Genomic DNA, 25414 nt, shown 5'->3' with positions numbered 1-25414 from the left:
CCGGACAATACCTCCGGCGGTTACCACCCTCCCAACGGAAAATACCTCCCCTGTGGAATATACCCTCCCCGAGGAAAATAGGGCTTTCCGAATTTTGAGAATTTATTTGAGTTTTTTTTTCGCAAGGGGAAGGAATTTCGGTACTTGTGCATTATATACACCACTCACTCAAGTTTACGCTGTGTAAAACTCGAGAACAAACCGGTTTCATCGGACAAACGAGTGGCGTACAATACACAAGTACCGGAATTTTTCATGGAGAGAGAGCCAGATTTCCTGGTATTATTTAAAAACGTTCAGAAACTAAATTAAAAAAACAACAACTGTTTCTTCAACTGAAAGTAAGGAGCAACATCAAAAGTTAAAACAAAAAGAAATTCTAAGTATATAAAAGGATTTGCCCCTTCCACAAGACCTTGCTCTTTGTGCTAAAGTTTTGACTTTTTGTCATAATTTTTTAAGAACGATTCCTGAAACACACTGGCAGTTTAATTAGAATAATTAGAACAATTAAATTAGAACAATTAAATAAGTTAGAACAATAATCTTTGTTTTAAAATTCTCTATAAAAAACTTTAGCATGGCGAGGTCTTGAGGAAGAGGCAACCCATTTCATATACGTAATAATTTTTGTTTGTTTTTAGATTTGATGTCGCTCCTTACTTTCAGTTGATTTTTTTTTATTTAATCTCTGTTCGTTTTTAAATAATTAAATAACACCAGGAAATCCAGCTCTCTCTCTCCATGAACCATTCCAGTACTTTTGTATTATACGCAACTCACTCAAGTTTACAATTTGTAAAGCTCGAGAACAAACCGGTTTCTTCGTTACTTAAGAAAAAAATTTGGGCTTTATATTTGCACATTAGGGGGGGGGGGGTAAAGTATAGTGGTTCTGCATGTAAGATGTGTTAGGTACAATTATTCTGCATATTATGAAGTAAAAAAAATTTTCTGACTTCAAACTGTCCAAACACTTTACTCCTCCATCCCCCCTTATGTACAAATATATAACCCAAATTATACATTTCCCATCTATTCTGTCACTTTTCTTTGTCTTGTCTCACGCTAAACTGAAAAGAACGAACGGAGAAACCGGTTTATTATTGAGTTTTACACAGTGTAAACTTGAGTGAGTGGCGTATAATACACAAGTATCCAAACTCCTTCCCCCTACGTAAAAAAAAAAATCCACGGGGGGGATTTACTTCGGGGTATTTTCCCGTGGGAGGTAAACGCCGAGGGGGAGGATGAATGCCTAGAACCCATTTAACCATCTTATATTCAAATGTATTTGGTTAGTCAAGTACACTAACGATGAAACTGGGGTAGGGCCTAAACAATTATTGGTTATGCTTTGATTTTCAACTACCAAACTAAACAGTATGAGTAACTTACAAGAGTGGGAACTGATGTTCCCGCTCCTGTGAAAAAAAAAAAAAAAAAAAAAAAAAAAAAAAAAAAAAAAAAAAAAAACATGAACAAATCAACACTTCACATTTTTTCAACCTCCGTAATCGTTTTTCTGTGAGGAACTGACATCATGCTCTTATTACTACACTACGTTTTACCAACTACACAAATAAATTTAATTATTCTTATTTTTACACCGAAAACTAACAAATGTTGCCAAACACTAAATGGCATTGATGGTATTTTTTGTCGACACACAGGACCAATTTCCACTCTTGCAAGTAAGCCATGCTCTTTGTAACAAAAGACAAAACAATTGCTAAACTAGTAATCTTTCTATAAAGATTAGCATTACGCCAATTTATCACAATGTGAGTTCGAGCATAAAAATAAGCAAAATACATTAAAAATATGTAATGAAGTAACATGATCGAAATTTCAATACTGGTCTTTTGCCTAAAATAATTTTCAAAATTTTAAAACTCAGGCAAAGCAAAATTTGAAAGCCGTATTCAGGGAAGGGGTCAGGGGATTGACCCCCCCCCTAACAAAAGAAAACATTTTTGATTCATAAAAACGTAATAAAAATGAATAAAAACATATGTTTCATACCCTTTAAAAAAAATTAGAACCTCTGAACAAAAATCTTGGATACAGCCCTGCTAAGTACCCTCGGTGGGAAGTTCAATGTCATAAAGACTGCAATCCTAATATCATCCTAAACTTGGAAATAATACCGAAATAAAATCAGCCAAACTTCCAAAGGTCTAGGGATGGCTTGAAAACTACAACATGCATTTCCAGTCTCAACTCTCAAACTGATAAATATAGCTTCATTCTTGATCCCTTTATTGGGTATGGGGGCTTGGTCAGGGACAGCAACAGTGAGAGTACTCATTGGGTTGAAATTACTCGAAAATTTGACGATATGGTCCATTAATCGGACACGCCACGAGATCAGATTCCCTTATTATGTGCAAAACTGTAACAGCATAAAGGGGTCTCTTCGATATTATTAAAGTGGCCAGGAACTTGAATTTGTTTAAAAGAAAGTCAGAAAAAAAATTATTGCAAAAGGTGGTTGACTTTTTAAGGTTTTTGAGAGTTGGGTGCAAGGAGTCAGAGATGTGGGTAGGTTAAGATCCTTTTTATTTAATTAGTTCAAAAAACTTTTTCCACAAAAGAAGTTTTTCAAAGAAAAGTAAAGAGCTCCATTAAGCTATAAATGATCAGAAATAAAGTAAAATTATCTTATTTTTATAAAATAAAAATTATTTTATAAAAATTATTTTAAAATATAACATAGTTAGAGGGCAAAGCCTCTCATAAGGGGCTTATATTATTTATGTGGTTGCTTAATTTTATATAAAATTAAGTTGTGCTTTTTAGGGGGGAAGGAAGTAAAGTAATTGCAAATGTCTATCAAAATACAAATCAAACTTTGACTTGACAAAATAACGCCTTGGTTCAAATAATCGGTAAAATCGCCCGAGTCAAATATATTGGACTAATATATACTAGACATTGGACTATATATATTATTGGACAGATATATATATATATACATACATATATATATATATATATATATATATATATATATATATATATATATATATATATATATATATATATATATATATATATATTGGACAAACATATTGTTTCAATTAATTCAAAAAATTCAAAAAATAAAACTTGAACTATTCAAAAAATATACATTGGACAAATATATATATTGGACAATATATATGAATTATATTGGACAAATATATTGGTTTCCTCATTATGCCCTTTAAACAATGTAGCAACTTATGCCTTTTAAACAATTCAAAATATATATTGGACAAATCTATTAGACAATGTATATTAAATATATTGGACAAATATATGTTTTTCCTCATTATGCCCATTTGCATTTTCCTATTTGCTCCTTTAGACAAATCACATTCCTTGCATTAGAAATTCCACTAAATCACATTAATCATATTATACAGCTCACATTATAAAGTCCCCCTAGCCCCTCTGTAAAAAAAAAATTCTGCTGATTATGTCAACCCCACGACGAAGAGTTAAATATCTTGTGAAACCTGTCAACCAAATTTTTCTTCTCAGATGGACAACAATGTAAATTCTCTCAATCCACTCAGGATAAGTTTAATCATAATAATATAATTGATAATTAAGTTGATTATAAATAACAATTGTAACCTTCAGTCAACAAGAGAGGTTTCACACCTTCGTCATTCCACCTTAAATTTGCTTTTTTTAATCAAATATAAATGCAAAAAAAAAACTAGGAAAAAAACTTCTCAAGTAGAAGGGCTACCTACGTTGAAAACCATGGTAGAACGTGCCTACGTTCTGAACGTGGGCACGCAGCTCTCTTGAGTGTAATCCAAATGCATGCTTAGCTAAAAAATGATCATCTGAGACCAATCCATCATAGTCTGTTTCCTCTTTTATTTCTTGATTAGTTGAAAGCAATGATTTTTAGAAATTAATATCTAGCGAAACAAAGGTGTGAACAGGACTTTAAGAATTAGAGTCACCAAAACTCAGAAAGAAACAACAACTGAGAAACTGAGCTTTAGGATGGTAACGTTTACAGAAGAAAAAGACTTACCGTGTTCAAGGATGTATCCGGGAATTTTTTTTTTTTTTGGGGGGGGGGGGGGTACAAAAAACTGCAAAAATGTTTATATCCATTTTGGTTTCGTTATTACGAGTCGAACAAACATTTCGGGTGGAGGGGGGCCTAACCCCCTAAACCCCTCCCACCCTGGAAACGACATTGACCCTGTGCATTAACAACAAAATGTCCTAAAATGAAACGATAAAAAAAACAGTAGAATAGAAAATAAAAAGATTCTTGCCAACTGTAGAGAGTAAAAATGAAGCCAAAAGCAATAGTCTTCCTCCGAAAGTAAACTTTTCAGTAATCAGCTTAAATTTGAAAAAGAAGCTGGAGGATAGTAATGCTAAAAATGCAAAGGAGGAAATAAAATTGCCTAGTGGAAGAAAAAACAATAAAAAGGGCACAAAAAAGTAATCCCTTCTCTTTTTATTCTGCCTCTTTCTTGAGAGTCACTATTCTAAAAATTTACGGAAATGGTTTATAGCCTCTAGCAGGTCGTCCACTGTTAAGGCGGCAGGATGTCATAAAGAAAGATTTAAGGGAAATGAAAATTTCCTGGGAAGGTGAAAGAGGGAGGTTCCGAATAAATTGGGAGGAGCATGCGTAGCTGTGGTGGCCTCAGGCGGCTTGTCCCTTCAGTGAGTTGTTAGTAGTAGTACTAGCCTCTAGTAAGACGATATCGACATTATCGGTATCGATAGGGAATTCCGATACCATCTAGGCTACATGTGAAACCTTGAGGGCATGAGGTGTTTGATATATGGGAACCATGGGCCGAACTGAATATGTTTTAGATAAGTTATATAAAAAAGGAATAACTTATCAAATTGAATATCCTATTAATACTAATATACAGGAAAAGGTACTGTATATTTTAGAGTTGCGACAAAATGGCTTTTGGCGTTTTGCCATTTTTATGAATTTTGTCTTTAATAAAAAGAATTTGATACATTTTTTATCATAAAAACAGAAGAATCAGCACTAACGGTCAAGCACATATTTGAAACTGATCCATGCTTGATCCTATTTTAATTTATCACAGACACTTAATTCCTGCGCACGCTCCTGGCTACAAGCTTCATTCTATATACGGGGTGCCACAAGGTTAAGTTAATTGAAAATTACATAGTTAAAAATGGGTGTAGACTACGTGTTTAAGATAAAAATTATGAGACCTTTCCTCGATATAAAAAATAGAATCTAAGGAGTTGTCAGTGTTGCAATCAAAACTATTGATGTACCAAAGGAGTAACTTCATAAATAATTTCACAGCACAGAAATGAAAGTATTCTACAATTACATGCAGCAAGGAGCTTTAGTTGTGACAAAATTTAGAATAAGCTAATATGGTGTATCACAGGGCAAATTTTACAGAAAACTATCTTCAAAATAAATAAGTTTGACAAAGAGACTTAGCCAATAAATAAATTTTAATAAAATTCATGAAGAAACTTATCCAAATGAACGAAAAAGGATTGGAGCAGTTAAGATTTTGAAATAAATAAACCAATATGGTGTGCAACAAGCTTAATTCCCTAGAGTAGTACATTTAAGATACAATCACATATTTACCTTATCCAAGTGTAGAACAATAAATGGCAAGAGCTGCGCATCTATGACAGTTTGAACTTGATTTACATTACCGGCCGTGACGTTACTCAAAAACCATAAGGCTTCCTGTAGAATACAAATGATTAAATTAACTAAATTAGAAAATACACCGAAATTTAGACGACAAATTAAAGAATAGCTCCGCAGATTTCAAAAAGCTCAATAGCTCAACAGGTCTCAAACAAGCTCAACAGAGGTCAACAAGCACAATAACTCAACATGTCTCAACAAATTCAACAGGTCTCAACAAATTCAACAGGTCTCAAACGAGCTCAATAGCTCAGCAGGTCTTAACCAGGCTCAACAGCTCAACAGGTCTCAAACAAACTTAATAGCTCAACAGCTCTCAAACAAGACGAAGAGACTCATTCAGGGTCTCAAACAAGGGTCTGCTGCTATAGTTGTCACATTTATCAATTTTAGACAACATATTCATATTTCGAAATTAATTAACTCAATATAATTATTTTCTTAGATAGTTCCGTTTTAAGACACTATTCAGCAAAAAACATTCTTCTCAGATCCTCCTCCCTCAATGCACCACTAACAGAGCCGTTCCCTAGGGTTGGTGACACCCGAGAAATAATTAATTACAGAACCCCCCCCCCCCCTTGCGACTCAAATATAAGAAAAAAGCATAAGAAAAGGTTGTGAAATGTATTTTGACCTGACAGAGGCAATTTTATGTTTTCTTGAATCAATAAAATTTCCAATAAAGGAGTTTTTCTATGACAATGCACAAAGTTTGTTTTAGAAAATCTTAAATTGGAGATTTAAAAACCCCAACTGACGTCCCTACACTTAATACCGCCCCTGGTTTAAGTTGAATTTAAAATAAATCAGCCAGAGGGAGCAGACCAACGGCGAATGCTAAAATTCAAAAGATCAAGACAAACTCTTCACACCGTTCAGCAGCTTTAGGCCAGCCAGAAAGTTGACTGACCCTCCCCTTCTAAAAAATCTTAATTAAGGTTTCTGATTCGACTACCTTCAAAGAATTCTGCGAAGGTTTTACGAATTTTCTGGGCGTTCCCAAGAAACTCCCTTATAGATTTTAAAACAATCCTAGAAACACGACTGTTAACAATCTTGATCGGACCCCTTTATCAACAAAAAGTACTGCAATTGACTTTCAAAATAAAAAAAAGGTAGTTTGTTTTTCAGGTTTAAAAATATTTCATTCCTTAGTTCTATGGCCTTAGTTTCATCCCTTAGTTCGGACATGGCCTTCTCTCATCACAGATTCATCGCGATATCCTACCACCGAATATTACACATAAAACAAGCACGACACCCGGCACCACAACAAGCTACAAAAATATAGCTTGGGTTGTATGGTGCCGACACCGGCACCATACAACCCCGGAGCAACACAGCGATACAGGAAATCATTCCGACAATATTTCACCACTCATTTTAATTTATAGTTTTATATATTGCGATCATTTATTTTGATATTCCGCAATAAATTATTTTTCATTGTTATGACTATCTACCTCAATTCTGCCCTAGGAACGATGTATGGACGGATGTATGACAGACTTATACATCAAAAAGTGAAATGACATCATTTTGATACAATCCTAAAAAGGGCTTAAGCCAGATTTGCCTTTCACCAGGACTATCTGTCTTGGCTTTTTCTACAATAAGCCATGGCTTGATGCCCGCAACCACTTGATTTTAATTCAAAATATCGACCACGTGGTCGATATTTAATGCCTTGATACTCCAGTCGGGAAATTATGATTGCAGTTTATTTAAATTGCTGTCAATAAGTACAAAAGCTTATTTTCTAATACAAATGTAACTTGTCAGATGGAAGATTCAAAGCTTATTTTCTAATACAAATGTAACTTGTCAGATGGAAGATTCAAAGCTTATTTTCTAATACAAATGTAACTTGTCAGATGGAAGATTCAAAGCTTATTTTCTAATACAAATGTAACTTGTCAGATGGAAGATTCAAAGCTTATTTTCTAATACAAATGTAACTTGTCAGATGGAAGATTCAAAGCTTATTTTCTAATACAAATGTAACTTGTCAGATGGAAGATTCAAAGCTTATTTTCTAATACAAATGTAACTTGTCAGATGGAAGATTCAAAGCTTATTTTCTAATACAAATGTAACTTGTCAGATGGAAGAATCAAAGCTTATTTTCTAATACAAATGTAACTTGTCTGATGGAAGATTCAAAGCTTATTTTCTAATACAAATGTAACTTGTCAGATGGAAGATTCAAAGCTTATTTTCTAATACAAATGTAACTTGTCAGATGGAAGATTCAAAGCTTATTTTCTAATACAAATGTAACTTGTCAGATGGAAGATTCAAAGCTTATTTTCTAATACAAATGTAACTTGTCAGATGGAAGATTCAAAGCTTATTTTCTAATACAAATGTAACTTGTCAGATGGAAGATTCAAAGCTTATTTTCTAATACAAATGTAACTTGTCAGATGGAAGATTCAAAGCTTATTTTCTAATACAAATGTAACTTGTCAGATGGAAGATTCAAAGCTTATTTTCTAATACAAATGTAACTTGTCAGATGGAAGATTCAAAGCTTATTTTCTAATACAAATGTAACTTGTCAGATGGAAGATTCAAAGCTTATTTTCTAATACAAATGTAACTTGTCAGATGGAAGATTCAAAGCTTATTTTCTAATACAAATGTAACTTGTCAGATGGAAGATTCAAAGCTTATTTTCTAATACAAATGTAACTTGTCTGATGGAAGATAGCACCAAACAGCACCCAAAGAGAGCGCAAATTGCACCAGAAAGCTCTCTATAGTACTCCATTGTTCAAACTACCACCATTAATTTGCGTAATGTGTAACAGAATGAAATTTTCTAGTAAAGTGAAAGTTTATGACGGTTTCTGCAACTTTTATTTCTAAGTTGAGTTTTCGAGGCCCAAAATTTAGTACCTCTTGAAGTCTATATTTAACCTGAGCTATAACTGGCACTATGTGCAAACAATAGGTAGCTTGAACAATCTACATACCAACCTTGCCCCAAGGTTTGTGGAGGCCAAGCCGGTTCCAGAAGTATATTTACTCGAGCTTTCGATTATTGTGAACAAAATGGCTATCTCAAAAGTTTGATTATATGTCTTTGGGGTTCAAAAGAAGGGGTAGGTATTTAAAATGGGCGTGGAAAATATAAGCGCGTATTAAGCAACTACAGATGGTAGTCAAAAACCAATTAACCCTGTCACCTTGGTTAAACTTTATTCACTTTATTACCTTGATTATTTTTTCTCTTGGGTGCCTACATTGTGTACCACTTGGAGTTTACCTTCAACTTGAGCCAAAACTGACGCAATAGGCTAACAGTTGGTAACTCGTATAATCTACAGTCCTTGTCCCAGGGGCTCTGGGGCCCATTTCATTACCGGGGGCATATCTATCGAAGCTTTCAATTATTCTGAACGAAATGCCTATAATAAAATTTGATCGGATTTATCTGGGTGTGGGAGATATAAAGCAGGTGTATTGAGCCACTACAGAAGGTAGCCGAAATAAATTGCCCCAATTACCTTGGTTACATCTTATTCAAATAAAGTTGCAATACTTAATTACCTTGATTATTTTTTCTTTAGGATGTTGTAATAAATTTGGGAAATACATAAGAACGTTTTCGTCTAGAACTGCTTGCGTTTGTGCATCTGTACCAGTTACAATGTTTCCAACTGCTCTTAGCGCAGCCGTTTGCACCTGAAATAATAATAAACAAGAAGATTTTCAGAAAATAAATAAAGCGACAAACAAAATAACTTAAAATAATATATTAAAAAACTCTAAGCTATTGTAAATATCTTCAGAGACTGAAATTTGAGCAGTCACTTGCACATAGGATGCATGTAGATATAGCAATTTAATTTTAAATGGACCCTTAAGAATCTCTTTATGATGTTTCAGCACCCCACGAGCGGCGACAAACAAAAAAGGAAGCATGAAAAGATAAAAGGAGACACAACAGGGTTATCCTGGCACATATGGTTTCCCTTGTAACTCAAGATAGGGGACTATAATTCTCCTTAACGAGATTTTCGGCTATGGTGATGTAAATGTTGTTATCTGTGCTGTTGTAAATGCCAATGTTGTAAATATGTAAATGCCAACTGTCGCGAAACGCTGGGTAGCGTTGATAGTTTTCTTTTTTGTCTTCACTGGTGCCAGTTTTCACTCTTACAAGTAAATCGTATTCTGCAGAAAACAATAAAATCATGCTGAGGGATACGGTTCAAACGTTTCATGCCTTCATATGCATAACTGTCATATCATCTTCCATTTTTAATCTGCTACCACTTTAATTTATAGTTTCTATTTCGACAATGAAACAACGGACCTTTTTTTACAATCAGAAAAATATAGACTTGATGTCAATATTTGACGAATGTAAATGGTGCTGTTTACATTTCAATCTGACACCGTTTTACTGGGACTTCAAGCTATTTTAAGTTCTAATTAATTTCCTTTTCCTAATGAAATTTTTATGATTACGATTTAATCAAAATAATAATTACCATTTCTGAATCCGGTTTAAACGAAAATTCTTCTTCACTTGAGTTTTTTTTTACAAAACACATTTTTAAATTTCAAGTTACTGCGACCTAGGGTTCGTTCTTTAGCAAAAGTTATGCCCTTAATATTTACCCCTTAAGGGGGCAACCATAACCAACTATAACTTTGAGTCAAATACAACTTGCATGGGATAAAATCTCTAGAGAGAACGGTTTCAAACGGTTAGAGAGAACAGGGCGCGGAAAAGGACTATTTTTTAAGTCTCTAACAGAAGGCGTTTCCTCGCCATGTGGATTGCAGGCATGAGAGTGGGGTGCAGGATATACGTCTATGAGGGGTGCTTCCATGAATGAGGTACAGATATACGTGATTATTTCGTCGCAATAAGGTTAGGTAGTAATCGGAGAGAAATTTCTTCAGATGGAAGTAAGCTGGCGAAACTGCAGAAAATAGTCACTAGTGCCAAACACAAACGATATAATGGGTATCATTGAAGATAGAATACAACTTAGGGAAATGATGTGTCCTAGTATTGGATGAAGGAATACCTGAGTGTAGGACCTTGTAAGATACAGTAAGACTCGGTCCGGTGTTGAGTTAACCCTGTTTCTACCCTTTTTTTTCTTGAACAATCAATCAATACGGATGTTAATTCGAGACTAACACTTGTAAGTTGATCATATCAAAATGAAAGCTCTGGAATTCTTGTCACAAGTAAAGAGATGAGTAACCGTCAACCCTGTTTTTTAAAGCTCGGCTCCTACCCAATGTCATAGCCAAGACAATGTTTTCGGATCTGCTTTCGAATTTGGACAGAAAATCAGGGCAAATAACATCTTTTCAGTTTGTAAATATATCGCAGCATTGCCTAACAAAAGCCGCCTAGATTTGAGACATTCGACAATTGATCCTGTTATTGCATATACCCTTTTATGAAAGGACTAGCAGATTATATCGAAGTAATAGCATTGCACCGTTTTTACACCGTTCTTGAAATACATAGTAACTGTTGTCTTTAGTTAGTATGGCACGATAAATACGATACATAATTTTATTATCAAACGCCTTACACTGTCATGCGCATAAGTGACAGTTGTCGTCATAATAAAAGATAAGGCACTAAACATATAAAGATCACAGCCAGCACATAGCCATCGTCATGCACATTTGCATTTTGATTCGAAATAGGACAGAATCAAACTAAATCCGACGACATTGAAATATTCAAATATCAGTAAAAAAAAAAAAAAAAAAAAAAAAGAAAAAAAAAAAAAAAAAAAAAAAAAGAATAATGAACTAAAGTAAATAAATATGTATGAGTATTGACGAGTGAGTGTAGTATTAAACATCTTGACGATCAAAGGAACAAAACTACTTGCGTAATGCAGTTGCCGTCTTGGTACCGGCTAAATTTTTGGTACCGGTTGAGCTACTTGTCGCGGGAGCCGTTGGCACGAAGGGACATGCTCAGGGGGGTGGATTTCACGAAGCTGTGGATTTACCAAAATACTTACACCAAATTTATTGGGTTTTAGTTTTGAGATAATAATAGTTTTGCTTAGTTTTAACATATTCAGTAATTGGTCCTGTTGCTACATATACCCTGGTACATACCCTGTTATGACAGGACTAGCAGATTTTAGCCAGGTCGTAGTAGTAAACCCTTTTCATCCCCTTCTTTAAGTGCTATGCATAGTAATTGTCGTCTTTTACTTCTTTTTGTTACTATTGCTTGTATGACTAATATAAATTTGTCTTGAGACCACACTGACTATCCACGATCTGTGAAAACTAAGAAAAAAATCTAAAGCAACCAAAAGACTAGCAACAATGAGAATAATTCCAACTGAGTAATTAACCCTTTTTGTTGTTTAAAAGGGCAGTAAAGGATAGTTTTTAACCATTTTGTTCCCCCATTTCTCCATTCTTCTTGTATATGTCAGTGCTTTTCATAATTATTGTTTTCTTTGCTGTAGCTTGCGACACCTAACACTCTCAACCTCAGAAGGCATAGTCGCCAGTCGCTGTGTAGCTGAACGCGCCAAAGAATTCTTCTTTCCTTTTCCTTTAACACACTAATGATAGCTTGGCCGTTACCAAAAACAAGATTGGTCAAGTTGTTAATTTTATACAACAAACTGCCAACTAGGTCAGCGGCAAGGTTCCGTAGCAAGATTGAGCAACGACAAATGCAAATGTGTATCTCAAAATAAAGTGAGAAACACTGACGATACTACCCACTTATTTGACAACGATAGCTACAAAATTAGTACTACTTTCAACCAGGCCGCCCTTAGCTGTTGGTGACGCAGGGTAACCACTTTAGAGCCATTAGGAGAATTACAACCACCATAGTTGAAGATAAGCAGATGAGCATTTCCTTTAGTGTATGGGCCAACTACCCACGCACCTGGAAGTTACCGTACTTTCCGGTGGTTACCCCTTGTGATTACCCATGTACCTGTAATGACCCAAAAGTCTATACCTAACCAAATAAATAATGAAACCACCAATCTTAATGAAAAAAGGGCCGAATATATTTATCTATTAATATCTAATATAAGAAATAATTACCTTTACTTCTCTATGTGCTAATAGTGGAACTAATCTCTTCAAGATTCCACTTTCAATGACAATCTGAATTTGATTATTACCCCCATCCGTTAAGTAGCTAAGAGCCCATGCTGAATCTACAACAATCTATAAAAAAAAATGAGAGTAATCTAACACGCATAATCCAAACAAATATGAAATGGATCCAGCTGAAACTTAAAGAGACATGGACACAGCCCTTAAATGATGGGAATTGACATTTGCACGAAGAATCATTGGAGGGGGATTAGGTTTATCATTAGGTTTAATCGTTTAATGTAAATTAATAAGGTCAGACGGTAGAATGTCCTTCGGGTAGCTTCCTATTCTCCTATTGATACTGAAAACACTGAAAATAAACTTACCTCATCTAAACTTAAACTATAGATTTTAATAAATTTATTGCTTATAATTTTAATAATTAATATTTTAATAGTCTTATAATTTTATTTAATAATTCATAATCCTATATAATTATAATTTAATAATGTTAATAATTTTAATTAATGAATTTTAATAATTTTCATAAGTTATATAAATATAAATTACAATAAATTTTAAACGCAATCACTCTTTTCTCAAGTCGACAGACCCTCTAATTATGCGTAGGAAAATGACTTAACGCATTTTCATTAGAATCGTTTCCTTTTCGAGGGCAACCTTAATATTGAACTTTTGCTAGCCAACAAGTCCCTTCCTCTCAACAAAAAAAGTACAATGTGTTTATTATGAAGTTATCCTACGTAAGAATTGGAGTTCTTTAGCCATTTTCACAAAAAATTCATAAAAAACGATAAATAAATAAATATATTAACTAAAGTCAGAAATTGATAGGCATTTTGTTTCAAAGAGGTGTTTACTATGATAAAGGTCTCTCAAAGTCAGAACAAAAATACCAAAATTAAGTTTTATTGATTTGTTTATTTTTTATTTTATATTTAGCGGAAGGTCTGCCCTCACAATATTCTCCCTTTATCTGTACCACTGACTTAAAATAACAATACACTGATAGAAAATAAATATTTAATTTAATATCTAGTACAAAAATGTATAAAATATTTTGGCAAACCAATCACAAATAAGAATGAGAACAGGTGAATTTGAGTTTAACCAACCCCAAAAGGTAAGTTAAAACAACAATAAAATTGGAAAATTGAGAAAAAATAGTATTGCCGTCGCTTGATTCAATTGCTATAAATAAGACTTGGAGAACTTTCGTAATAGTTCCTATCCGTACTATTTATCTTAATATCTAGAACTAAACTTTGAAAATATTTTGATATACAAATCACAAACAAGAATGGGAACGAACAATTTTGAAAACTAAACAAAAAACAATAAAATTACGAATTGCAAGTAAACAATGCGTTACCATTATTTGATTCAAATGCAATAAGTAAGACTTGAAGGAGTATCGTAATAATTTCTATCGGAAGAGAGCTCCTTATTCATATACGTGTTAGCAATCAACCAGACGACGTTTCTTTAATTGATGGGAGCTTTACTATTACTACTTTTAACAACCAATCGCAACAGAGGCGGCCTTATTGGGGGGGGGGGGGGGGGGCTTGTGCAACCGCCACTGCGCGGGGCCTGATGTCATGGTCATAATGTAGCAGGAGCAATAGTAGTGTAGCCTCCAGCAGGAGCCTTAACAATGTGATTCCTAGGGTTCAGAGGAAACTTTGTGGTTTCGACACGACGGTAGATAATAACCGGGCAACCACGATGGGTGTTGCATGCGTTCTATCACTTATAAGTTAAACGTTAAAGATCGGCTTCCCGACAATTTCATTTTGTCAATCCCCTTTGAGCTAACCTCTTAATTCTAATACTTAGGCTACAAGAGTTGCAAAGCATATATCAAATTTTAGCTTAGACCAAACCAACAAGCCTGAATACAACTGAAATCAATCAACTCTTATCTGTTTTCTTAATTATGCAAAGGGGATTGATTGGCTGCTATACCTGCAATCTTGGCATGAAGATCAAATTTTTACTTGTCACCTATCGGTATAGGCCTACCAAATATATTTAGGTATGGCTGCTGAATATTAGGGTCTTTTTGCAACACTAGAAATGCTGAAATGCAACAACAGAAATTCTTGAGGGGAATATGCTGGACCCCAAACTTAAATGATTTAAAAGTAGTTTTGATATTTTTGGGGCTTTATTCAAATACTCCCGGGGCTAAACGTTTTCATAAACGTTTTTTGTTTGTTGCCTTTTTTTTTCAAGTAGAGCCTATTTGGGAATAACTCTTTTTGTGTTTGTTGCCTATTCTGATCTCCCTCTACTCCGTTTGTACTGGGAATAGCTCTATTCATGAGCTTGCTGGAAAGTCCCAAAGTGGAAAGTCACAGGGAGTCTCAGAGTGGGGATAAATTAAATTAACCACAGGAGAGGGGAAGTGGAAAGCCACAGGGAGTCTCGGAGTGGGGATGAATTAAATTAACTTAAGAAACAAAAGAAAAGAACATTTATCCGGTAACCATGACCAAAAGACCCAGATAAAGGGAGGGGTTTGAAAGTTTTAGGGATTTTTGACAGTTCTAAACCCGCTGGCCTCACTCCACATAAAGGGGGGCCGCACATCTGAAAACCCTAGCCATACATTCCACGGCTTTTTCTGTGAGGCCCCTCGCAAAGTCACAAAATCATTCACGTGATTATTATTCGTAACATATTTGGCCCTGTTAGCTCAGGGCCCCGGTAGGTGCGGGGCCCAGTGCGGTCGCACCACTTGCAAACCCCAAAGGCCAACCCTGAATCACATACAGGACTAAGAGTCTCATGGCAATTTTAACCTTTTACGAATAGGAACAAGAGTCTTTCGTCACTTTACACGCAAAATACTAGACATATAGACTGATAGAACAAAAAATCAAATTAGGGATTGTAGTAATACTTACATTACTATCATTTGACTTAATTAAAACATCCAAAGCTGGCAAAATTTTTGTAATAGTTTCTATTGGAGGAGGAGGGTCCTTGTTCCTACACAAGTTGACAATAACCCACGCCACATTTCTTTTGAATGATATTGGGATTTCTGCCAAGACGAAAGTTAAAAGTAGATCTACAACACCTAAGCTGATGACGTAATCACGTAGTTGCGCCCCATCTCCAATTATGTTGCCTAAAAATATAATCAAAGAATTAACAGCAATAAAACAATAGCCATAGACTGTAGATTGCCTCGAAGTGGGTTAAGTTAAATAATTTTAAATAGTTTAATAAATCAACATAATCGACAAATTTGTTTTCCGTAGTTAATTTGCTACCCTGCATAAAAAAAAATCGCTTGAGAAATGATTGAATTAAAAAAAAAATTGTTAGTACCGAAAGTTAGGAGCAACATTACAACTTAATATGAACAGAAATTATTCTGTATACGAGGGGGCTGATCCTTCCTCAACCCTCGCTCTTTACGTTAATGTCTCAAAGATACTTTTCAAAAATTTAAAACTACGTAAAAATATTTTTAAATGTTTTTAAATAATTTTAAACATTTTAAAATAACTTTACATATTTTTGAGTAATTTTAAATATTTTTAAATAATTCTAAATTAAATAATTTTAAATATCTTTAAATAATTATAAATTAAATAATTTTAAATACTCCTCATTCCTTGTGTTTGAGCACTCTTTCTTGATGAATCAGAACAAAAAGTCAAACTTCAGCGTTGACTTTTTGATATTTGACATATTTTTAAATAATTTCCTGGCTAATCCTATTATAAATGCTTAATTTTGGTTTCATTGATCGTAAAGTGCGAACTCAGCCCGTTCGAGCTTTCGATAGCCATTTTTTAGAAATAAATCTTATCTTATCGTAACCATCGTTGCAAGAGCTTTCTTCCAATTCTTCCATGCTTTCCTCAACTACAAAAGAGTCCCCATGCCTTGTTCGTTTTACAGCTACATCACATTCAGCATTCTTATGAATAATGTTCGCTATGTATGTGATAGCAGCCGTAGTTATCTTCAGTGTATCCTCGGTAACTTAAATCACCTCAATATCCTCGCTTATTATTAATTTAACTAACTTCGTATTTTATATTAATTTTTCCTCAGTTCCACCACCCAGAACTTTAAAAGCTCACAAATTCATTCATTTCGGAAACTTTTTAAGTAGGAATCTCGAATCACTGAATTGCATTGACTAGGTTAAGGAAGTTTTATTTATTTTTTTTTTTTTAACCCAGGGACAAAATAATACCCTTCTTAACTCCCAAATTCCCATCGAGCCAACTATCATCCTCACTTACTACCCTAACCGCAGCAATACTATCAGTCTGCTTAACGTGCTTATACGGGCTCTCATACAAGATTCTTGCCTGCTATCTATATTATTTTCTAGAGCTCTAGCAAGATTTAACACATTCTAAAACTGTTCAGGACATTTCTCCTTAAAACTCTCTTAGTTACTAGTTGAGGCACCGTCCCAAACTTTATCCTGGACTAGTCCGGGCTGACTAAATTCCCTCGGTTTTTTTTATCATGCCAAAACAATATTTTACTATTATGCCGTCTCGCTGCGTCTTCCAGATCCAAAGAAATTATATCAACTTCTTTCTCTCCTTAGTTGATGTCATCTCTGCTGGCCTTACTTACCTCTTATGTCGCAAGATATTTTACAAAGGAATTTCTTGAATGAACTCATCTCTCTTCTACCCAGCTAAAACCGTTTCCACTAATATTCCTTGCTGCATATATTATTTTTCTTCCTAATACATCTTCTGCTATTCACAAACTATTTTCCTCTGAATAGTCAATCCCTTTTCTACATTTTAAAACTTTAAAATCTCCAATTTCATATCTAACTGTTCTTGGAAAGTATGGCAAGATCTATCAAAAAGAAGCTTCTTAAATAAAATCCTCCTCTCTTCTACCAGTCTTATGAAGTTTTTTAAGATGTCCTTAGCTGCTTTTCCAATACTAAGGTTCCGAGACCACACTGGCTATACATGACATACAAAAGAAAAACGAAGAACGAAAAATAAATTAATCAAAAAAGAGTTTCTTTCCTCTTTTCACATCTAATTTTTTTCAAAATTTTTTAATTTTCTACCCTAAAACATCATCTGCTACTTCACAAACTCTTTCTCTAAAATAATTCCATCCACCTACAACATGATAAAATTCTAGACTCTCTAGTTTCATATCCAGCTATTCTGTGAACTTCTCTTCCCTCAAATTCTTTTCCTGTAGTCTATCAATGTCATAGCTGTCTGGAACGTAGGTTAATGGACGATAATTATCAATTATCAGATTTAAAAAAAAACAAAAAAACAAGAGCTAAAAAATCTGGGATTTCTAAAAAAAAAACTGAAAATCTGTGGTGGATTTCTTATGTAGTAGCCGCAGTGAAAGCTTTAAGAAGCTTTCACTGCGTTCTCTAATGAGGGAATTGTTAGCAAGTTTGTGAGCCTCAGAGGACTCAGGGGGCATAATATCAATAAACAGTATCTTAAAAAGAACGCCGGATTTGAATCTACTATAAACCGAATTAAATTTTTTGACAGGATCAAACAAAACCATTCTCTTCACATGAGATGTTGAGATTATGCGTGACACAAAATATCGCGGATATGACCTCCTCCCCATGCTGATCCTACAAGCACTCGTTCTGTGTACGAAATTAGGTCAATCGAATTATTTCATACTAGTTGTTCAACCTCTTATAGCTTGTGGCATGTGACCTTAGAGTTTGTATATGAAGTTCTGAACTATGAACTATTTAGAACTATGAAGTTCTGTCAATCGCTAACACTTCTCTCAGTTAACATCGTTGAGAACCCATTCGTGACATCGTAAAAAGTCACATTCGATGCTTTCTCCAACACCTCCACACATGCCTTCCTCTGACGTACCCTGCTTGAACTGTAATCATTTAAGAGCTTGAATTCAGTATTATCAGAGAACCATAGTAGTTCCTCGAAAACCCCTCCCCCCAGCAGCTTATTAGCGATGAAGCAGGCAAGGTTCATCTTATTTAAGCAAATTCCAACAAGCATTCTAAGTGTATGATTGGTGGACCAGAATAGATCCATGATCTTTCAAATTTGGCGTTCTATTTAGAAGCCCTTTATATTCATATTCAAATAAAGGGGGATTTAATAATGTGCTTCCTCAGATACACAGAGTAAAAGAAACAACCGTTTGACTTTGTCTATTCATCTGAAAATTCCTAAATTTTGGCTATAATTCAGCTAAACTACTATACATCCTAGCATCCTGAATAAATTTTGCCACTTTACACTTCAACTGCCATGTCACTTCACAATCACAGATCCAGAAAATTCTCCACCCAGCCATCTTGTCAGTACTGTCTTGTGACATAGTACCATCTTGTGTGTACTTCCAACTTCCACTGCCACTTGCCACTTGACTTCACAATTAGAGATCAAGAAAATTACCCACCATGCCATCTCATGAGTACTCTATGAGCCTATGGGCCATTTTATTACCAAATATCATTTTATTTATAACCAGATAATCGTAATTCAATTTTCTGAACTGAAAAATTCGATTTTTCCAACAAGACCGTATCAAGGGGCTGTACCCTGTTTGGCCCCAACCCCAAAATGTTTGGTCAACACGTACAAAAGCAACAAAAACACATATGATTTTTTTTTGTATTTACAATGTTCTTTTACAGACCTCCTCCCCCCCCCTGAACAAAATCATGGGTACGTCCTTGTTCTCCAGTGTCTTATCTATCTGAATCATTGCAACCTCTATTGGTTCGTTTCATATTGGCGCTACCTTCCATTACATCACACCTAATATTATATCACGTAATATATCTCATTACAATCTCACGTAATATTAAAAGAAAATAAATATTCCTAAAAGAGAAGGTTCTTTTTTTCTCAGTTGTGCTTTCAAATCTCAGTAGGTAGTCGTGGATTGGCATCTGACACACAAAGAGTTCACTCATAATCTGACTCGTAATACAGATACTCGTAATCATTACTCGTAATAGAAAGATTCCGAATCTGAATGAGTTTGCTCGAAAAGAAAAGTAGTTACTGAAAAATAATTTTCGTAAAAAAAATTGTTGTTTTTACAGGCTCGATTGGAATCTCGGTAGGTATTTATGGATTGGCATCTGAAACACAGAGAGTTGAAAACGAAACAAGAGTTACATTTTCTTGCTTAAAATTTCACACTAAAGAACCAATCGGGATTTTCCCATCTTCTTACTTGCTCAAAATATGGCATAGTAACAACAAGTAAAAAATGCAGGATTATTTGGCTTCCTTTCCTGACAATGTGATAATGTGATTGGCTGAAGAAAATACGAAATCGAAATGAACCAACTATCAATGATGTGATTGACTGAAGAAAATATGTCACCAAAATAAACTAAATAGCTAGAATATCATTGGCTGATGTTAACCAAAATAAACTAAATGGCAATAATGTGATTGGCTGAAGAGAATACGTCACAAAATAAACTAAATAGCAATAATGTGATTGGCTGAAGAAAATGGGTCACCAAAATAAACTAAATAGCAATAATTTGATTGGCTGACAAAAAAACGTCATCAAGATAAACCAAATAGCAATAATTTGATTGGCTGATAAAAATACGTCATCAAAATAAAACAAATAGCACTAATGTAATTAGATGAAGAAATTACGTCACCAAAATATACTAAATAGCAATAATTTGAATGGCTGATGAAAAAAAGGTATCTGAATAAACTAAAAAGCAATAATCTGACTGGTCGATGAAAATGCGTCATCAAAATAAAACAACTAGCAATAATGTGATTGGTTGAAGAGAACACGTCACCTAAAATAAACTAAATAGCAATAATGTGAGTGGCTGAAGAAAATACGTCATCGAAACAAACTAAATAGCAATAATTTGATTGGCTGAAGAAAACACGTCACCAAGATAAAGTAAATAGCAATAACTTGATTGGCTGAAGAAAATACGTGACGAAAATATACTAAATCCCAATAATTTTATTGGCTGATGAAAATACGTCATCAAAATAAAACAACTAGCAATAATGTGATTGGCTGAAGAAAATACGTCACCAAAATAAACTAAATAACAATAATGTGATGAGCTGAAGAATATACGTCATCAAAATAAACCAAGAGAATTAAAACCCACTTTTTATTTATAGCATACTCAAGGAATAACGTGATTGGCTGAAAAAATGTGAAAATTTGAAATCTAATTTCTGTCTCTTGATTCTACAAGCATGAAGTATGCAAGTGGAATTCTCTTGGTAAAAACCTTTCCAGCCTAAACAATACATAGAAGCTCCTTAATTCTCCAGTCTTACTCCCTACCTATATACCCATCCCCCCTACCTGAACCACGTGATTTCATGTTTTCTAACCCAGGGAAGCAAATTTTCACTACTTAAAATAAATCCGGTTCAAGACGCCCGAATTCCGGTTTCTGGGGCTATAATGAAAGAAAGGTTGAGATGGCTAGGCCACGTTCTACGGATGAAGGATGACAGATTACTGAAGATTGTCCTTTTTGGCCAACCGTCCGGGGCTACACGGAAAGCAGGTCGTCCTTGTCTGGGTTGGGAGAATGTCATAAATAAAGATTTAAAGGAAATGGGAACTTCCTGGGAGGGTGTAAAGAGGGAGGCTTTAAATAGATTAGGTTGGAGGAGGAGCATGCGTAGCTGTGTTGGCCTTAGGCGGCTTGGTGCTGCAGTGAGTTAATATTAGTAGTAGTAGTAGTAGTAAGACGCCCGAATTCGTCAGTTAAAATATCAATATGATTGTCGTCTTTCATTATAATGCCTCAATCAATAATTTTCGTGTTATCTAAACTATTGAGAGTATTAGCCCCTCATGAAAAGCAAATTGTCCTACTCATCATCAATTCTACACAAAGTTGTTTTATATACATTTGGAAGGGGGATTTATTAAGCTAACAACTAAGCTTAGTATTAATTTATTACTAATAAATGATTTAATAATTATTAAATAATAAAGCTCGTAATTGAATTATTTCAAAGCTAATAATTAGAACTTCATGCTTAAAACCCACTAAAAAGCTAATAGAAGCTGACAATTAAGCTAATATTGATTTAAAATAAATACCGTAGAACAGGGTAACTTTGAACGTTAGGGGTAACTTTGAACAAAATCGGTAATGAACAATGAGCGCTCCCTTCTGGGCAACAGTGGAATTACTCAATCGTACTTGATACAAGATTATTGATAGATAATATCTTAATTAGTTGGTATTTCTTACAGTCAGGTTAAGACCACAATTTCGCTATTTATTCAAAAGAGAATTTGAGCTGTCCACAATTGTCAAAAGTAAGTTCCCCTTTTCTTACTTAGATAAACTAAACTAAGCCTTTCGATTTGACATTTTTCTATAGCTGAGAAGCCAGATGGTTAGGTTTTTAGGTTAAATCATTTCCTTATTCCATAAATTCCTAGTGTTCAATGTTACCAGCAAACATTTTGTTTTTCCGGGGTAACTTTGGACATGTGTTCAAAATTACCTATGTCTACCTTTAATATTGATTTCAATATTCTGCACTGACAATTTGTTTAGTTTTGTATTGAATTGAAGTATACTTTGTTTTTTGACCTTATTAATCGATTGATCCAAGGAAGATCGAAATCAAGTTCATATCTTCAATTATTATTGAAAATTTCTTACCATTTCCGAGCTCCGTCAGACCTACTTTTATTTTTTCTTTGGGGGGAACTTATTTGATAATCAATAGATGAAACAAAGGATTATCAAATTACATAAAAGGGAAAATATATAAAAAAAATACGATTTGTCATCACAAAAAAAAATTTAATAATTTACGACAATTTACTTTGTGTCCTTTGTAATTTAATAGACTTTAAGTATGATGGTTTTCAAAACATTATTTTAAGAGAGGGCAACTGAAATCATCTGAACCCAATCGGAACTGAACCAAAACTGGAAACAAAAATCATTGACAAACAATTTCATCTTTGGAACTAGGCTTATCAGCGGCAACGCCTAACGTTACCTGTTGTAAAGTTCACAATCCTTGAACATTTTTTTTTGGTCACTTTGTAGAGAAGCGATGGTCGTAAAAACTATAAAGGAGGGCATTTGATTGGAAATTCTTATGTTTTTTTTTACGTGTTTTTTCTATTCGCTTTAACTTAAGTCTTAATAAAAATTTAACCGATGGCCAAAACAAACAGTGCACAAAACCGGTGAATGCAAGAAAGTATGCCAGTTATGATGAAGAAATGATGGAAAAAGCTCTGGAGGACACAAAGAAAGGAGATGTAACAATGAGAAAGGCTTCAGGGAATGATGGGATTCCTTTGGGCATTTTTTCTTACCGAATGGACAAAAAGCACAATAAAAAGGTGGAAAGACCAACTTTCTTGATATAGCCAATGTCAAACTGACAGTGGCCACTTGTCAAACTGACAAGGAAGAAGCCACTGTCAAACTCATAGCCAAAAGTTATCTTGCATCAATTGAAGAAACAGCAGATTGCTCTGAGAACAATATACTTATACGAGACTTCAAAATTATTTTCTAGACCAACATCGTTCAAAGCTTCGATTGAGAACCATAACAAACTCCAAAAAAGGGCTTCTGTTTCATCTGAAGCGTTGAAAGAGTAGTACGACAACTTAAGAAGGAACTATTCAGGATGTGACTTTGTCAAATATTTTAATTTACGATGCGACTAACTTAACAGACAGTTTTGGGGGAAAGAAATGCATTGGGAAAAGAGATGCCAAATACCCCTCCAAAATATGAAACAAAGGAAGTAATATCCCTGATGATATGTGAAAATGCAGATAGCAAACTGCTTCCACCATTTGTGTGCTATAACCCTTAAGGCATGTTTAGCTCTTGGCTTACAGGAGGCACTAAAAGCACTAGGTATGCTGCATCTAAGTTAGGATGGTCTGTGAGGGAAACTTTTGAAGAGTGGTTTATGTTACTGACATTCTCCCACCTAAATAAAGAGCAAGGGTGTAAGTTTTGTTGGGTGACAACCTCTTTTCTTCAAAATTATTTTAAAGTCTGTAGAGAAAGCAACATTCGCTTTGTATTCCTACCATGAAAGGCAACATATATACTGCAAACTATTAACATTGCTATTTTTGCCCCAATGAAAAGAGTGTAGAACAACATGCTTGACGATTACAAAATACACAACCCAAAAACCCAAAAGAAACTGGAGAGAGAAAAGACAAATTACCCTAGCTTTCTAAGCTACTCCTGGAGAGTCTAGCATCAAATGGAAAGGACAATTTAAAGAATGGTTTTACCAAACACCACTTTCCAGAGCCACAAGACCGTCCACTTAATAACCAGCAAACTCTACAAGAGGTCATGGATGACATCGGCAAAGCTTTACTGGATGTTCTGAATGTCTGAAGGTTTAGAAATTTATAGCGAATATAACAGGCAAAAGTCTTGGCATAGCATCAGGGAAAAGCATCAGGGAAGCAGAAGATTGAAGCTGTGGGTCTGACATGACTGATGCATCTGAATGGGAGAGTGGTTCTGAAAGAGAAGTTGATGAGTCGACAATCTCTGGCCCTGTTACTCTGTCAAGCAAGGTAGCAAACAAAACAGGGTGAAACTATTCTCCAAAAAGCCCGGGATGGACGTTGGTTCATTCCCAGTTCTTCATGGGTCGGATTTTGTAGTGCTGGAGGAAGCTGCTACTTTTTCTGATGGCTTGCTGAGCGTGATATACCCGCAAAAAAAGGATCCTTCCATTTTCCAAGGGTGAAATACTCAGCATTCATCCATCCTGACAGCCTTACAGATAGAGGGAGATCTTACAGCCTAGATCTTAGAGGGATCCTAGATCCTATGCATCAGATCCTAGAGGGAGATGTTACAGCCTCTCAACTCATTCACGGCACAAAATTTCTACTTGATCCTGACAGATCGTCTGGTACTTGACTAACTTGACCTTTCCTTCGCCTTTTTCTTTTAGAGGTAATATTGTTTTTTTTTTCAATAAACGAGTTTTTTTTCTTTGAGTAAATAGAAATAATTTGATTGGATGACGAAAATACAAGCCAAAATAAACTAAATACCAATAGTTTGATTTGCTAATGAAAACAGGTCATCAAAATTAACTAAATAGCAATAATTTGATTGGATGAAGAAAATACGTCACCAATATAAACTAAATAGCAATAATTTGATTGGCTGATTAAAATACGTTATCATTAGACGCAGAATGACGTGTCCCCCTAATGCCAAAAATAGTTTTGAGTAAACATTAGTTAAAAGAAAAATATCACAAAATTACCTCGATTTTTCACTATTTTACTACAAAGTTACCCCGTCTGCGGTAATAAATCTATTATGCTATCCAAACAACGGCCAAACCGGCCATTTCCTAATATGAAGAATAACACATCTTTTAAAATTAAAAACAAGAATAATTAAAAACTAGTTTATTCCAATGGCCAAGCTAAAGCCATTTTAGTGATCTTTTAAAAGATATTTTCAAAAGCTAACAAAAATTACTGAAGACTCACACCATTTGGAGCTGAATACTCAAATCGATGTCAGAATAGGGTTGAAACCGCCCTTAACTATATACTAGACCTACGCCTTAAACGACCTTTTTAATTTCCCTAGCATAA

At 34.6% G+C, this 25414-nt stretch overlaps 1 protein-coding gene across 2 annotated transcripts in view; it reads right to left on the bottom strand.

Moving 5' to 3' along the window:
- The window catches only part of LOC136040198 (importin subunit alpha-4-like), a 59724-nt gene that overhangs the window by 13814 nt on the left and 20496 nt on the right, over positions 1-25414 (bottom strand). For both annotated transcript variants that reach the window (XM_065724348.1, XM_065724349.1), the window contains exons 5-8: positions 15700-15926; positions 12770-12895; positions 9251-9385; positions 5624-5728 (exon numbers count right to left, since the gene is read on the bottom strand). In XM_065724348.1, the coding sequence (XP_065580420.1) occupies positions 5624-5728; positions 9251-9385; positions 12770-12895; positions 15700-15926 (593 nt within the window). The remainder of the gene's footprint in view (positions 1-5623; positions 5729-9250; positions 9386-12769; positions 12896-15699; positions 15927-25414) is intronic.

Source organism: Artemia franciscana, chromosome 20 (assembly GCF_032884065.1).
Source record: "Artemia franciscana chromosome 20, ASM3288406v1, whole genome shotgun sequence".
Lineage (NCBI taxonomy): Eukaryota > Metazoa > Arthropoda > Branchiopoda > Anostraca > Artemiidae > Artemia > Artemia franciscana.
Note: the sequence above shows the minus strand (reverse complement) of the source record. Positions and strands in the feature narration are given on the sequence as shown.